Source organism: Haliotis asinina, chromosome 10, assembly GCF_037392515.1.
Source record: "Haliotis asinina isolate JCU_RB_2024 chromosome 10, JCU_Hal_asi_v2, whole genome shotgun sequence".
Taxonomy (NCBI): Eukaryota; Metazoa; Mollusca; class Gastropoda; order Lepetellida; family Haliotidae; genus Haliotis; species Haliotis asinina.
In genome coordinates, this window is record NC_090289.1 from 25,780,557 (window position 1) to 25,797,081 (window position 16,525).

The window sequence follows — 16,525 nt, forward strand, 5'->3', positions numbered from 1 at the left end:
GGCCTTATGAAGGAGTGCTATCAGCAAAGTGACAATAAACAGGGGTATTGACATCAATGATCACATGATAAGATCAGGAAAAATGTGTCTAGTCTGTGTCAGCTTGATTGCCATCATGAAAAGTTTGCGTAAGATTTTTGACAATAATTATTGATAGTGTGTGAATGGCTTGTTAACAAATCAATATTTGTCAAATTTTGATTATTTTCTTTAACAATAAAGCTGTGAAAATGATGAAATACCTAAAAGCAAATCAGTAGCACATTGAACATTGTGCTATGTAAGCACACTCAAAGAGGTCATATATATATACAAAGGGACATAACTCACTGTAAGTATGTTTGAGCAATTGAAAAATGACAAACCAGTATTTTTGTGATGAATGTTTTGAATCAGCTTCCAACAAACATACTATACTTGTTTCTACAAAACTGTATGAGTATTCAAAATGCAAGATTTACAAGTTCAAGGAAACATTTATCCATTTCTGATAGTTATTTTTGGCAATATAAGTTCTAGCCACCTATAGCTCATTTCATGCAATGACAGACGTATTAGTTCAAAGTCATCAGTTCTGAAGACCGCCCATTACTAGTCACATCATAGTGACCTTCAGCAAACCGACTGACCAAAGGTAAAACTTATTTGGACATTAGCCTAGAAACTTTCTCAAGTTTTCAAGGAAGAGTTTAATTTCCACTTCTTTTCTAGAATATGCATTGAAAAACATTTTGTCTAAGTTCATTCAAGTTCCATTCAAAATTTGATATTTGATAAATCATTAACAAGCTAAGTATCTAATAGATGGTCTTGGTTGCATGAAAGCACTTCTCATACCTTTAAAGTGTTCAGTTTCAAATGTTTATTATTGATTGATTGATTGATTTTATTTTGGAAATGTAGGCCATTTGGCCCATATTTAACATACATATTCATTTGATAAACTTGACATGGTCCTTCTTATATGAAACATAACTTATGATAATGTTTGATAGTTTTGTCAATCAATCAAAACAAATGTGTCAAATGTTTATTACACAGAAGAGAGAGATAATGATGATTTCAATGGAAAAAAATGTAGTTCAACTGTTATTCTGAATACACTGTTCATTGTATTGGGGTTGCATAACTGGAAAAACCCACACTGATTGTCACTTTCCAATGCTCTAATGAACAGATGAAATGCCATGTCCTAACGTCTTTGTTTAACTGCAGCTTTTGAGACTGAATGTTTTCTTCACACTATTGATTAAGGTAGATCTGGGTTATTCTGTTCAATGTGAAGCTTAACTCAGGCAACTGAGCTGATGCTACCTAAGAAGCATGACAAACACAAACACTACTTACTGAAATACTTGAGCGTTTCCTGAATCTGTTCGTCAGTGAGTGCGAGATCTGTGTCTAACGGGATGATGGGAGTCTGTATCCAGTCCTCGTTGTTGTAGCCACCGAACTCAGTGAGGGTGTCAGCACGAAGACGGTATTTGGGGATCTGCTCATTAATCAGGCTGAGAATCTCTACCTCATCTGGTTCTTCACTGTTGCACAAATCTGGAAAGAGAAAATGACCAGTTCAAAAAAGTAGTCTACCATGGGCAAAATGACTAACTTCCTGTCTTACATGTCAATTTTAGTGTCAGCAAACAGAGTTCAAAATGTTCTTCAAAATCAGCCTTTTCTTTAGCTCTCTTGCTTGGGTGAGTAAGTGAGATTTAAACACTTCTGTCGCTTGTATCAATATTCAAGTAGTATCTGAGCGGGGAACACCACAAATGGGTTTCACACACTGTACCCATGTGTGGAAACAAATCTGGACCCTGGGTATGATGAGCTGACGCTTTAACCACTAGGCTATCTGTCTTGTTATGAGGTCTTAAATGAGGGGAACTGTCTCAGTTGGTAATGTCATGATTTAACAAACATAACAATAAAAAACATACTGGCTTAAGTTTATATTGGATAGGTTTTTTTTTTTGTTTTTATAATCGATTAGTCTCCTGACTCAAGAGAGTAACTGATTGAACAATTAGTTGATTATCACTTAAGCACTGATTACCACATCCTCAATATCTCCAGTGTATACATTCCGTTGAGTCTCCACTAAACCCTGGATGCATTCATCAGTGGGCCTGATAATTTATTTACCTCCCTTTGCTGGCCCTGGCATTCTCACAGGAGCCAATCAGGTAAGCTGCCATTACACCCGAGCTTGCCAGTGTCAACAAAGATAGCAGTCACAGCTGAGGAGATTTGTTCACAATGCGACTCAAATTTTGGAGAAATCATACAGACAAATTGACAGGTCAGCTCAACTTCCCAGTGCTGATACCTGACTGAATAAAAAGCCAGCCAAGGGAGGTAACTTTAGCTGTAGATGCATCCAGGGTATAGTGGCGATATCAAGGATGTAACTACCAATAAAACAGAAGTTGTCCAAACTAAAGTTTCCTGTCTTAACATACACATTATAATTCTCACTCTTCACTGAAGCATTGGATGTTAGTTAATGTTCTTTGTAATTTAGGAAACTAGTAACGCTTAAAAGTAAATGAACTTATAGTTCACATTCAGACGGTGGTGCTTAAAAGTAAATGAAGTCATAGTTCACAGTAGACAGTGGTGCTTAAAAGTAAATGAACTTATAGTTCACATTTAGACGGTGGTGCTTAAAAGTAAATGAAGTCATAGTTCACAGTAGACAGTGGTGCTTAAAAGTAAATGAAGTCATAGTTCACAGTAGACAGTGGTGCTTAAAAGTAAATGAAGTCATAGTTCACAGTAGACAGTGGTGCTTAAAAGTAAATGAAGTCATAGTTCACAGTAGACAGTGGTGCTTAAAAGTAAATGAAGTCATAGTTCACAGTAGACGGTGGTGCTTAAAAGTAAATGAAGTCATAGTTCACAGTAGACAGTGGTGCTTAAAAGTAAATGAAGTCATAGTTCACAGTAGACGGTGGTGCTTAAAAGTAAATGAAGTCATAGTTCACAGTAGACAGTGGTGCTTAAAAGTAAATGAAGTCATAGTTCACAGTAGACAGTGGTGCTTAAAAGTAAATGAAGTCATAGTTCACAGTAGACGGTGGTGCTTAAAAGTAAATGAAGTCATTGAAATAAAAAATATGTGTACTATGTTTTACCTACTCTGAAATGATCGGCAATATGACTCGTAATATGCTTAATTCTCAGTAGATAATTAATCAATATTTAGAAATCTGAAATAGCTACTCAATGACCAATGAAGAAGAACTGCTAAATAGTCATATTCAGAATTAAGGGGAATGAAAAGTCTTTGATGTTTGCTTATGAAGTGCTTGAATCTGGGGACCCCTGAACTGACCCTTATTCATGACTCTTTCATAAAAATTGAACTGTGTTTTGACCTTTGTGTATCATTCCAACCAATATTTGTAAATACTACATTTTGGTCAGGTGCTCGGATATTGTAAATCCTAAGTATAGGCCCAAGTACTAATATGAACAAGATTAATGAAAGGGATATCCAACATGGCCATTGTTGTTACATTCAAAAGAAACAGCATGAACAAAGATGGTTTCAGTTGTCCTCACTCGCAGGGGGTTCCATGCCAAGCTTCAGGGTTCCTACGTGGCCTGCTTCTCAGATACTATGAAAACGACAAGGTACAGTTGGATATTGGCATGTATCACCTGTCTCAACTGGAGCTGCCAAAACAGTAACAATGCCCATGGTAATCAGCTTGTGTCACCTGTACTTACGTTAAGTACTAGGTAAAGGGCTTAGGCTGCATAAAAAATATTAAGTGTATTTCGGGCACATTTTTTCCAGAAGTGACAAGGGCAGTAGGACTTTGTTTTTATATTTTCATAGAAAAAATAGTGACTAGCGAGGAACACAGTTTTACTTTTTTCTCTCAGAAACACAGCTTGGAAATTTCCAAAATGTGCCAATGAGTTGGAGATTCAGCCACACTTGTTCTTACAGACATTTATTCTGATAGTGCACAAATGGATGATCGGGATACTGACAAGTCAAAAACATTTTTTTTTTCCATGGCAATAAAAAAGCGTTACGTGCACAAATAAAAGTGACATACAGATGCCCGAGAAACAGTTCACTTTTTGTATTTAGCCTTACTGACTTGGTTTACTGCTCTCCATTGACAGGACTCCATTTCTCTCCATTGACAGGGCTGAAGTGGGTGTTAGTCAGTGTTCTACTTCTAATGCTTTGTAATAATGTATAATAAGGCACTATTTATACAAGTTGCACTAAGTAATTAAGTGTCCTTAGTTCTTGTAAGGTCAGCTGGTGTGATGATTGTCAAGTAGTGCAATACCTGCCAGCCAATCACATACCCATTGTCAACCTGTGTGTGACCACAAGTGAGTGAGTTTGGTTTTACACCACTTTTAGCAATGTTTCTATAATATCACCAGAGATGGGCTTCATGTATTTACTGATGAAGGGAATCGAGCTTGGGTCTTTGGCATGACAAGTGAACGCTTTAACCATTAGGCTACTTCACTACCCCTTGAGCACTAAGTTGTCACAGTGATATCTACTGAACATTTTCATGTCATTGTATCTAAACTCTATTGATAAATGGTCATGCTATTCATCACTGGTTTGTGTGGTCCAGACACGAACATTTATTTACTGCTGCCATATAGCTGGAATATAGTTAAGTGTGTGTTAAACAACAAACAATCCCTAAACAAGCTTGGATCAAAGAATCCAGTGAGGCAGCTAGTGACTAAATGAACAAGTCTTGACCAGAATGAAGCAAATGATACACTGAGAAACATTTCACTCCTAGGATGCTGTTCGCATTGAAAATGCACGAGACAAAGTTCTTTCGAGAAATTCCATGTGGGTTCAAGATAGAGAAATACAGAATTCATGCAGCATACTTTCATATTCCCTTGTCTACCAAATTGAAGTAACAGTTGACATTCATCATCATTGACATCTGGATCTAACAAGCCTAAGTGAGTGAGTGTGGTCGATTCATATCATCATATTTCAGCCATCTTGTGACTTTATCAAGTTAGACAGCAGTCACTGAGCGAGTTTTGTTTTCTGCCGTTTTAGCAATATTCCAGAAATATCACGGTGTGGGACATCAAGTTTCACACAATGTACCCATGTGGGTACCTGGGTCTAAGTAGTGCTGTGAGAAAGCTCTGACAACTAAGATACCCCACTGACCACTTATACAGTAATATGACGTCAGAAGAAACACTGACCTGTACACACGCCAATCTCGCGTGTGGTGCTCACGGATGCCCCGTCATCGGGTTGGGCGGGGAGGATATGGTCCTCTCTAGCGGCAGGGGGAGCTATGGGGTCATGGGATGCCAGCTTGTCGGAGATGTTAGACCATGTCCCAAATGGAGCTGCCGAGGCTATGTCCAGGGAGGTGGGGAGATAACTCTCATCAGACACCTGAAATAAACATACAGTATTTAGAAATCACTGGAAGTAGCTTTAGCCAGTGATTATCACCAGCACATCTGACGTGTGCATATTGGAAATCAACAAAAAAAAAAAGAAAAGAAAAAAATACATTCTCAATCAAATACAAAGACTGAAGCCACCAAGATATTTATTTGTGTACTAAGTTTGAATACTATGTGTACTGCTATTTCTAAAATTGAGTAAAAACTAACTTAAGTCCTATCTCAGACATAAGTTTCCAGAAATCGAGCCAAGATCAAAAATGATGATCTATGGACAGAGAGACAGACATACAGACAAGCTGATTATTACACTCTGTAAGCATGTAATAGTGGCCGGGCAGAAATCCAAAGAATGATCATCATGATCAAATTCAACAGGCAGAAGGTGGTATAACCATGACTGGCAGCTTAACTGTATCTATGTTTTCTGTTGGTCAGTTCATGTATAACATTTACTTCGACAAGAACACTATTTCAGAGGAAAGACACTACACAATAAGAAAATGTTTCAAAATATGCTTGAAGTGTCCATAAAATATTTCACAGCCAGAATCCAAGCAATTTAAGGATTGTGAGAATGATTACCATGAGAATTTTAACCAATCATGACAATGGTCCGTGATGATTTGACCGTTAACATGGTTGACAGTGTAAGGAATGAGTCAGCTGTGTTTAAGTGGATCATGAACATTCTGCTTTGCATCATCATCCATGATAGAGACGTCTCCAGCAACCCATGCTTGCCACAAAAGACGACCATGTTTGTCATAAGAGGCACCTAATGGGATCTGATAGTCAGGTTTGCTGACTTGGTTGACACATGTCAAAGTTTCCCAATTGCGCATATCGAAGCTTGTGTTGTTGATCACTGGAATCCTGGAAATATGTGATTATTTCAAAGGATTCAAGATCTTGAAAATATCTATACACACATTTCTGTCCTCACATCCAAACATGAAAATACACATGCCATCATGCATTTGTTGTTTTGTACATTGGAAAGCGTGATAATTCAAAGAAGAATGAGTGAGTAAGTGAGTGAGTACAGTTTTACACTGCACTTAGTAATATTCTTGCTATATGGCACCTGTCTGTATATAAAGGAGTCTGGACCAGTCAATCCAGCGATCAACAACACCAGCATCGATCTGCACAATCAGGAGCTGCTGACATGTGTCAACCAAGTCAACAAGTCAAGAGCTCCAGATAAGTTTTTGACTATGTGAAGCATACATATGAAACTAAGAGGGCATTTCTATTTTCAAGTGGGTATTTATACTTTTTAAATACCAACCATGTTCTTAAAATCCGGGTATTCATTTCAAATTAGTATAACAGGTGCAACATTTTTTATTCAATCATAAAATAAGCAAAATCCTCCCAACAATGCTAAATAAAAGCTGATAGCTGATACTTCTCAAAAAACTTCTCATTGTGTTGTTTCTCTTTCACACTCTGAATAGCTGATGTTACATTTTAGTTCAAGAAAAATATCACCCGCAGTTGATTGATTTGATTGTGAAACACAATACTTGTTTATTAGTACATCTAGTAGTCTTCTAAAGAAGTGTTTTTCTGTTGTAAGCCTAAACAGTACATATTATATTTTGAGCATGTTGAAGCTTTCTGCTCACCATTATTGATGAGTTTACGAAAGGAAAACAACTGTTTGATTGGTCACTCTTAATAGATGGGCTGATACTGGGATTCTGTATATGTTGCACATTTTACTTGTGTTAATAAGCTTTTAACCGCAAATATTTAGAGATGGAAAAATTCTACATACGATAGGCTTGAATTGATACAATATCCAACATGATTTTGATGTATTGGGTAAATACATATTGTTATTTTGAGAGTAAACATAAATATTTAGTACTTTTTCATACGCTGGCATTTATTTTTCTCACGTATTTCAACTTTCCTATTGATTAATTTGCGCAAATAGGCACCTTATCTGGAGCTCTAAAGCCTGACTAACCGATCCCACTTGGTGCCTCTTATGACAAGCATAGTTATCTTTTATGGCAAGCATGGGTTGCTGAAGACAACTTTATCACAGCATTCAAAGCAGAATGTTCATGATCCATTTAAACACAGCTGACTCATTCCTTACACTGTCAACCATGGCAACTGCCAAATTTTCTTCAACAGCTCAGTGGACTAGTTTTAATAAAATTATTGAAATGAGTCAGTATCATCAGTTTTAAGCTGCTTTTAGAAATATTCCCGCAATATTCATGGCAGAGTGCACCATACACATTTATTATGAGTGTTTAGAGCATTGATTGTGCTTGAAGACTACTAGTCTTGACAAAATTTGAAATGTTTAACGCATATAAGCCAAGTTGTGTTAAGACTTCACAAGTTCACACAATCTATGAATGAACAGTGATAACAATAGTAATGTTATTACACTCATACATGGATGTTACTAGATGAATATCCCTTTCTTAAATATCACAAAATATATACTGTTCAAGCTCTATCATATGATATGATTTTTTGCACTAATATCTGTATGGAAAAAAGTAATTGATAATCTCTTCAACATAAAAACATGTTCCCTGTTTAAAAAGAACAAAGTTGTAGATAGTTTTACTCAATGAAACAACCAGATTTACCATGAATACAATGTTTGAGTAAATATTTGTTGACAGAGACCCAACTCATCTTGAAATCCCTATCTATTCTTGTCAGACATGTTAGGTAAATAGGCTACAGAAGAAGCGAACATTGTGTCAATGTGGAGAGCTCTTAACATGATCAAAAGTAGCTCTCACTACATGTGCAACATGACCTCATTTTTTAAAAAACAAATCTTTGGATAGCTAGACAGGTCTATCTGATTGTCATTTTACGTTGTTAACAACAGTACTAACCAACATATAAAAATTCTGACATCAAAATAATATGAAGATGTACATCATGTTGTACTGAAGACCATGACGGCCAGATGTATACATTTTCAGATGATGAAACACAGTTTCAGCTTCTCGCAATTTCACTGACTTTACATCTTTGTTGTTTGAACAATAAAAACAATGTAATGTGTCATATTTGGAACTACCTTTTCTCAGTATAGTGCTGTAATCTGTAAAGTATCTGTAATTTATCAAAATGCTAAAACTAAAAGATTTGTTGGTTTGTTGCTGAACATCATATTCAGTAGTATTTCAGCTATATCATGTATATGGTAGCTGTCTGTAAATTTGAACTGAGTCTGGACCAGACAATTTAGTGATCAACAGCATGAATATGAACCTATGCAGCCGGGATACGACGCCATGTCTCAACCAATTCAATGATCCTCCTCTTACAACAAGCATTTGTTACTGAAGATCATTTCTAAGAACCTTAACAGCAAACAAATAGACCTCATGTGTGTAAAATCTTGGCACTGAAGAAAAGAACATAGGCCTACAGTGATCTTTGCTGGCCTAAGGGCAGCTAACCCAGTTGGATGGTCAAGCTAAAAGATTGATTGATTGTGTATCACCATCAGTGTTGGAAGGTGGTCATAACAACAACCACTAGAAAGGCTGAACCAGAAAATTATCTTCAGATTACTAACAAAATATTGCTTAGCAGAATATACAGACTGCAGTGCAAAAAATAAACACATGATAATTATCTTCATAACATGCATGCTTTAACCTTCCCTATTACCATGACAACTAGCGTATAAATAGCTACATGGCCCAAATGCCACAAAAAGATGTACATAATCCTAGATATTCTAGATGTGACTTGTTTCTTGCACTATTTACCACAACATGCATAGTTCTTATTACAACCCTTAGGGAGATGACAAACCATTCAAACAAGCTATGACAGACAATCAAGACAACCTACAAAACACCAAACTCTATCTTTACCTTCTCATCTTTTTTCTCATCAGCAGACAAAAACATTATCCCGCCCTCATTATCTGCATCAAAGCATTGTATCATCAAGCCTGCCAGGTGAACATCGGACAAGACAAAACAATCTCCATCTGTTCAAGCTAGTCTTCACCTTGACAGGTAAGCTCTGTCTGAATCAAGCTGACCTTCTTCACTCTGCATGTACATTTCAGTAGGTCGAGTGTCAATTACACATGAGACACCAGCACAGTTAGACACGTCTCTCAGTCTGACAAGGAAACTCTGCACCTCTTGTTGAGTTAAATTAGGAAAGGAAAATTAAAAAGTGTCTTGAATGACTTTAGTACAGCTGTTAATTTAAGGACTTTGTGTTCTACTTTAAAACTTGAAATTGCAAAGATGAAAGCAATTTGCCTTTACCACTATAACAATATATGAGTTGGTAACCTAATGTTGTAAAGTCTTAGTATCGTACTTGAACAGAAGGGTTTATACTATAGTTATGCTCCATCTTCTGTTCTCCATACTTCCTGAAAAGTATAATCCAAAAAAGTATTAACAGGTAAACTATTAGCATAACTCACAAATATAACTGTTATTAAAAATACTTTATATGCACAGTCACATCAAATAATTAATTTTCAACATATTCAACCCTTAAGATAATCTGTGACATAAACTGAACAGTTGCTGAGCACATCTACAATACTGTTTATAGGTCTGTAGTCAAGACCACTGCTTTCTTATGTGCTTATGCTTTACTAAATGCATTTCAAAGATCGGAAGACTACAGAACATTCCAAAACATAATGATCTACTCAAAGGACATTCAGCCCATCACAATGCATTATCAGTACATGTTCTGAATTAATCTATTCTGAGGCTATTGAGCTCTTATTCACATAATGCCATATATTGTGAAGAAATGGCAACAATTGCTGAGCCAAGCAGCTACAGGTGAGACTCCCACGCATTGTAAACTCTCTGAACACGTGTATGCTTTTCACTACCATGAGTGACACAACATTAACAAGTTAAGTGCCAATTGTACTGTGCTGTATGATGCAATATCATGCATGTCACACTGACAAAGAGGAGAAGTAGCATATACAGACTCTCACGTGAAGACACTGGTCAGATCCAACACAGTTGAAGATTATTGAGCAGAACTTGTTAAGATAATTGATCATAAGGTATTATTATAGTCGGTTCTCCACGAATCCTCATAATCATGATAATATAACATTGCCAACTCAATGTTTACATTGTATTCAACTCAGGATAAAAGTTTCAACAAACACTCATAGATTCAAATCATTATATTTCTTCGTAATACAGTGGGTATGCGCATTAAATGCAACACTGTGAACAAGTAGGGCTGGTCTTAGTTAACGCTCATCGTATACTCCACGTGCACTGTTCCAGCTACTGTGCTTACCCCCTTGTTATACAAACCAATAATAACAAGTTGAATCTATGATCGTTTGTTGAACAACTCTTATCCCATGATGAATAAACATGATAAAATTCTGAGATTTAAATTTTTTCACAGGTCTCCACATTAATTGAATAATGATGCCAAGATTATCAGATCAATAATATTTTTGACAATCTGATAATTAGAATTGCTAAAAGAAGTACTGTAAATCAGTAAGGCATGGAAAATTGAATTTTGTTATACTTTTCAAGAGGTACGGAGTACAAAGAGAATTATCCAAAAAAAACTGTAAAAAAAATATTGCAAATGTATATGACATTGACAGCACCAGGGAGGTGCAGGTTGGCCCAGAAAATTGACTGTCAGTGACAGGCAGCGGCTTGGCAGTCTTTCTTCTAAAAATAAACGAAGAAGTTTACAATAACTTAAGGATCGGTATGACTGATAGAAGAACTGTGGCTGTCTGTAAGGAGACAATCAGAACTGAGCTTCATGCAAAGGGTTGGCAGAAAAGTTGAGGAATTCATTCCATCATTGATGATGAAATCTGAACAACAGAAGATTGAATTGGTGCTTACAGCATAGAAATTTTAATTGGGACAATGTGATTTTCTCAGATGAAAGTTTTGTGTGGCTGTTTCCTAATGCTGATACACTGAAATTCTGGATCAAACAAACTGAAAAACCTTTGTATAAGTGCCCAAAGTACAGTCAGAAATCTAACATGTGGCGTGACATATCTGTGTTAGGGGCAACACCCATCTGTACATTTGAAGGGAATATGAACAGTGAGCGGTACACAGATTATGATTCTTGAGGGACATTTACTTCCGTCTGCTCACTCATTCTACAGACATTTGTGGATTTTCAAGCAGGACAACAACCCAAAACATCCTTCAAAACATTACAGGTCGGGTTTCGGACCAAAAATATGACACTATTAGACTGGCCAAGCCATAGCCATGACCTAAATCTAATAGACAATGTTTGGGGACTTATGAAGGAAAGTGTAAATAAGAAAAATCTAACAAATACTGCTGAAATGAAAGAAAAGGTGATCCCTTATTGGGACAGCATGGACCACGACTTTCAGTAGTATGCCCCGCCACCCTGAAGCCTGCATTGATGCCCATGGTGACTTGACAAAATATTTACTGTTCACTTGTCTTTGTATCTGGAGTTAAGCTCTGCTAATATTCACATTTAATAAGTGAGCAATGAGAGAAAAAAAATATAAAAATTTACAATCTTTAAATTCTTAATAATTTCTGGTCATACTATTCATGCACAGTTGTAATGATGACATAAATACAGTTGCTTCAGCAACATGACAATGGCATAAATCAAGTCTTTACTAAACAAAGTACAATACCATTCAAGTCACCACCTTTAACCATCAAGTTGCCTCTCATGACAAGCAGATCAGTTGCTGGGGGCCAATTTTGACCCAGAACGTATTGGGAGATTCAGTGGAGAAAACAACATTTGTTTAATTATAAACACTAACTACATGTACAAGGTATGCGTGTTTATACCAAAAGACCAGTCAGGTCTACTGACTTTATAATTCATGTTACATAATGTCATTTCCTTATACATGTGTTGTAAACAACAGCTGATCATGAGGACTTTCTAAAAATCTCTTCAGCCTTGATGCCAGTATAACCTCACCTTCAAATCAACATGATTCACACAAGTAACTATTATTGTCAAATTTGGTAAAGTGAAAAAAAGAACACAATAATAAATTCACAAGATAATATAAATTGACTTCTTATTTGCTTATACATGTTCAATAAACCATGTTGATTGATCAGAAAATTGAAAGGTAAAATTTCACTTTAAACATTTCATGCCAGCAAACCCAAGACTTGTATAAAGAGCCTTCTCAGAATTGAATCAAATGTACTTTATCTAGGCTGGTTTCACAGTACTTTGAGAAGTCAAGCATAAGGGACCTCATAAAAAGAATTAGAGCATATCCATTCTTGTAAAAATAAGTCATTAGACACCAACTATATAAACTCATATTTAACTTTTTCCACCATACATACTAGACTAAAAAGAAATCTGCACAATAGGATGAAATAACAAAGAGTGTTGTAAGTATAACAAAATCATTGCCGAAGCCCTACTATAAGAACACATCTATCTAATACTAAATACATCACAGCTTCTCCTACCTTAAAAAATGTCATCTCTGATGTAGAAGGGAAGTCCAAAAGTATTCACAAATTATACCTAAATGTGTCCTCTTTTCCAGTCACATATTGTGTAATATATTCACATATTCCATAATATAACAACCACATATTCCATAATATCACAGCCAGACTGTGTTGACGATCACTCGCAAACTGAGGGGCAACAAACGACTTCCTGGCCAAAATCAATTGAAAATATTTTTCCATGTGAGAAAACCAGCAGTGTACATCCACCATAATCCTCAAACATAGAATCACATTTCTTCAGTCTCATATCTCAGCAATATCACCATCTTCATATGGAAGTTTTACACATGGACCTCTAAACACAATAGTGACAACAAAACACTGTCACTTTTGCCTCAATATCCACACAGTCCTTGACACAGAGGTATTTACATAACTCAACTTAAAGCAGTGTTTCCTTCTTCATGCTGAACTCAGCTGTGTACTCCAAAACAACAAGAGCCATTTGAGGTCAAATAGAGCAATAATTCACTGGTCCACCAAAGTCAAGTCCTGACATCTGAGATTATTCAGATAATGTAGTAGATCGAGGTATGTCATACTCTACTTGTCAACATTGCCCTTTGGGCAATTTAGAAATTTGGTGACTTTGCTGAACATTTCTCGATAAATGTCTTCATGTGTAAATGCTTTGCATGTGTTAAATGTGTACAAAAATATTATATTTAGAGAAGAGTTACAATTATTTCTATGACATGAAAATGGAGAATGTACATTTCCAGATGACCAATGATTTGAGTGACAGATGGCTGACAGGATATTAATACTGCCCTGGGGTTGTCAATATCACCTTTAGTGTGTTCAGTGTGAACATCTATCAAGAGGGAACAAAACTACACATTACAAAGGTGAGTCAATTATACCCATTTAATTGCCATGCCTTAGCTGATTAGCATGAACTGGGTGAAATCAACAATTTATCTTAAACAACCAATAAACAAAGACAGAATCAGATTCCACTACAACTTGAGATGTCTATACCCCATGTTGAAAGGTATTACATGTATTGACAAGTACAATGGAGGTGCCAGTTGTGTTAGAACATATGCCAAAATAAACATGGTGGTTGCAATGTGCATCAAGTCTTGTTAATAACATATGGGCATTTCGTAACAAACACAGCATCAAGGCACTGAATGCATATCACTGTGCTTCAGTATCTAGTATCTGATAACTAATATTCTCTGGAAGACAGAACAGAAATTTGGAAACCAATCTCACAATATTTAACATGTTTAAGTAAAACATTCTCCAGTAATCCTCTCACTTAGGTACAAACTACTACTTATAGTATATCTAGTTATCATCAAGTTTACCTAGACTTTGTCATCACCTTCTATGATGTAGCTTGCCAAATATTTATATTTAAAGTTAGATATTTTCAAATTTGGATAACCAAACTCCAATTATCTATGGTAACTCCGAAACTGTACAATCCTATCAGAGAGCTGTGTTAAGGAAAACGAGAACCTAATTACCAATATCTCAATATCTTAGATACTTTGCATTCCATTAGACACAAAACTATTTTCTATACGACTGGGTACTATGCAAGCTAAAATGAACCGGGTTTATTAACTGTGGATTAATTTAATATTACTTGAAATATCATTAACATGTAATCAGCTGATAACATTAACATGAGTAGTCATATAAATGTATATACTTTAATGTAAAAAATCATGTTTTAAAAATCATTTTCTTTTTCAAAATATACCAGAATACAATGGTACCCACACAGAAAACATTCCACCTGGTTATTGAGAATTTGAAAAAAGACAAAATGAATGTCTTAAAAAGATTATTTCCGATCTATAAATGCTCTAACAGAATCACTGGTGATGCAGACCTGTAAGTTGGAAAGAATTATCTCGTCATTAAAACTATAATAAATTTGAAAATACCCAAAAACATTTGAAACAAAATATCCTAAAACTGTAAATGTTCTAAGAAAATCAAGTAGCTTGGGCCCACAGATAAAGCAGTGAGACTATATTAGGTTGAAAATGGGCCGACTAATGATAAAAATAATCTGAATGTCAGCATCAAGATTTATCATTTCCAGATGCATCATCCTCCTTCACCAAGGACATGATGGATAAATCTAACCCTGGAAAACACAAGTCTTTCGCCAATAATGAGTTATCAGTCTCCCCATAAGGCTAAGGTAATGATAATTACAAAAGGGCAAAAAATATTCCCATAACCTTCAAACCTCGTTTCCCCAATTTAAACACCTGTTTCACACCAACCTTGCTTAGATTATGAAGATGAGGTGTTTTCTCTACCACCATTACTCTTCTATCCAGTAAACAAATCCACCATCTCTGAGTGCTGAAACCATGTCACCTCTTGCCTCACCACGCACATACATGTAAGTACATCACCTATCACATTTCTTACCAAGCTATCAACACCTTGCAGCCAAAGGGAGATAACTCTATCCACCAATACCACCACCCACATTTGTGTGATCTATCAATAGAATTTGCCAGCTGACAATGATCGATAAACCTGCCCTTTCTTATTCAATGACACCCGGCCACATGGTGCAAGGGAAGTGTCTGGAATGTGTGCTGCATGTGCACTCTGGCACGTATTGTCTGGTGGGGATCCTCCTGGCCATCATAACATGTTTGAATTGCTATTCATTTTATTTCCTTATATTATGCATATAAAATTCAAAATTTATTACTAATTTTGTACAAATCATACTGGATGCTTTATCAGCCTTGCATAAATCTTGTAAGTCAAGGACTTTTGTTATGGTAAGTTAATACAAATTTCTTAAAGTGAGGATTTCTAAAAAAAAGTGACAATTATCATTGTGATCAATGTTATGAACAGCATACTGTTCCCTCTGGTTACAACATGAATCGTTAATGAGAATCAACAGTGACTCAGTGAGTCTCTTGATTGTTAATGGCCTACAGGAAGAAGAGGTGGTCCTAATCTAGCCCCAAATCCGAAAAAGAGTAATTTGTGAAGGTACCCATATTGTTGCCATTGTTACCATGGTAACAGCAGAAAATCAAGATGTCATCCCTTATGCAAGGACACGTACAAGTCCCTTAAGTTTAACACATATTGACATGTCACAGTGCAGACAAAGCTTCTAGCAGGACCATAACCATTCGTTTCTTCAACAACGTTGGCTAACAAGATGATCAAGAGTTGAGTTGGATCTTTCCATTTACTACTGCAATACCTGGGGCATAGTCTTCAAACTTGTGTCAAAATATCCATTTATCTTCCTAAGCAGTTTAATGGTGTGACTGAATACATAACTCTATCACTGACATTTTCAAATATATTTATCTCAACACATCCACCAAAACTACCATTACCAACATGTTCAAACTCAGACATCTGCAAAAAGAATCTTCATGATAAACACAAACATGTCAGACTCAAAGTAGATTGGATGATACATCAAAGTAAAAAAACCATTAATTTATGAACACAATAAGAGCTCTACAGAGGTTATGGAATGAAAGTAATTCAAATTTTAAAATAATTCTCTGCTTCCTCCTTCATTTGTGCAGCTTGGT

The 16,525-nt window shown here is 36.0% G+C and overlaps 1 protein-coding gene and 1 long non-coding RNA gene across 4 annotated transcripts in view; one reads left to right on the plus strand and one right to left on the minus strand.

The window, feature by feature from the left end:
• The window catches only part of LOC137297643 (trafficking kinesin-binding protein 1-like), a 95,069-nt gene that overhangs the window by 56,999 nt on the left and 21,545 nt on the right, over positions 1-16,525 (minus strand). Inside the window, exons 1-3 of one of the 2 annotated variants that reach the window (XM_067829536.1) lie at positions 9,318-9,441; positions 5,227-5,425; positions 1,348-1,551 (exon numbers count right to left, since the gene is read on the minus strand). In XM_067829536.1, the coding sequence (XP_067685637.1) occupies positions 1,348-1,551; positions 5,227-5,425; positions 9,318-9,392 (478 nt within the window). In that variant the 5' untranslated portion in view covers positions 9,393-9,441. Of the gene's footprint in view, positions 1-1,347; positions 1,552-5,226; positions 5,426-9,317; positions 9,442-16,525 lie in introns of those variants that run through there. The other variant, XM_067829541.1, reaches the window with a different exon arrangement.
• LOC137297644 (uncharacterized) overlaps positions 1-16,525 on the plus strand; it is a 69,088-nt gene that overhangs the window by 10,018 nt on the left and 42,545 nt on the right. The window contains exons 2-4 of one of the 2 annotated variants that reach the window (XR_010957694.1): positions 9,341-9,464; positions 13,697-13,822; positions 15,908-15,933. This is a non-coding gene — a long non-coding RNA (uncharacterized lncRNA). Of the gene's footprint in view, positions 1-9,340; positions 9,465-13,696; positions 13,823-15,907; positions 15,934-16,525 lie in introns of those variants that run through there. The other variant, XR_010957693.1, reaches the window with a different exon arrangement.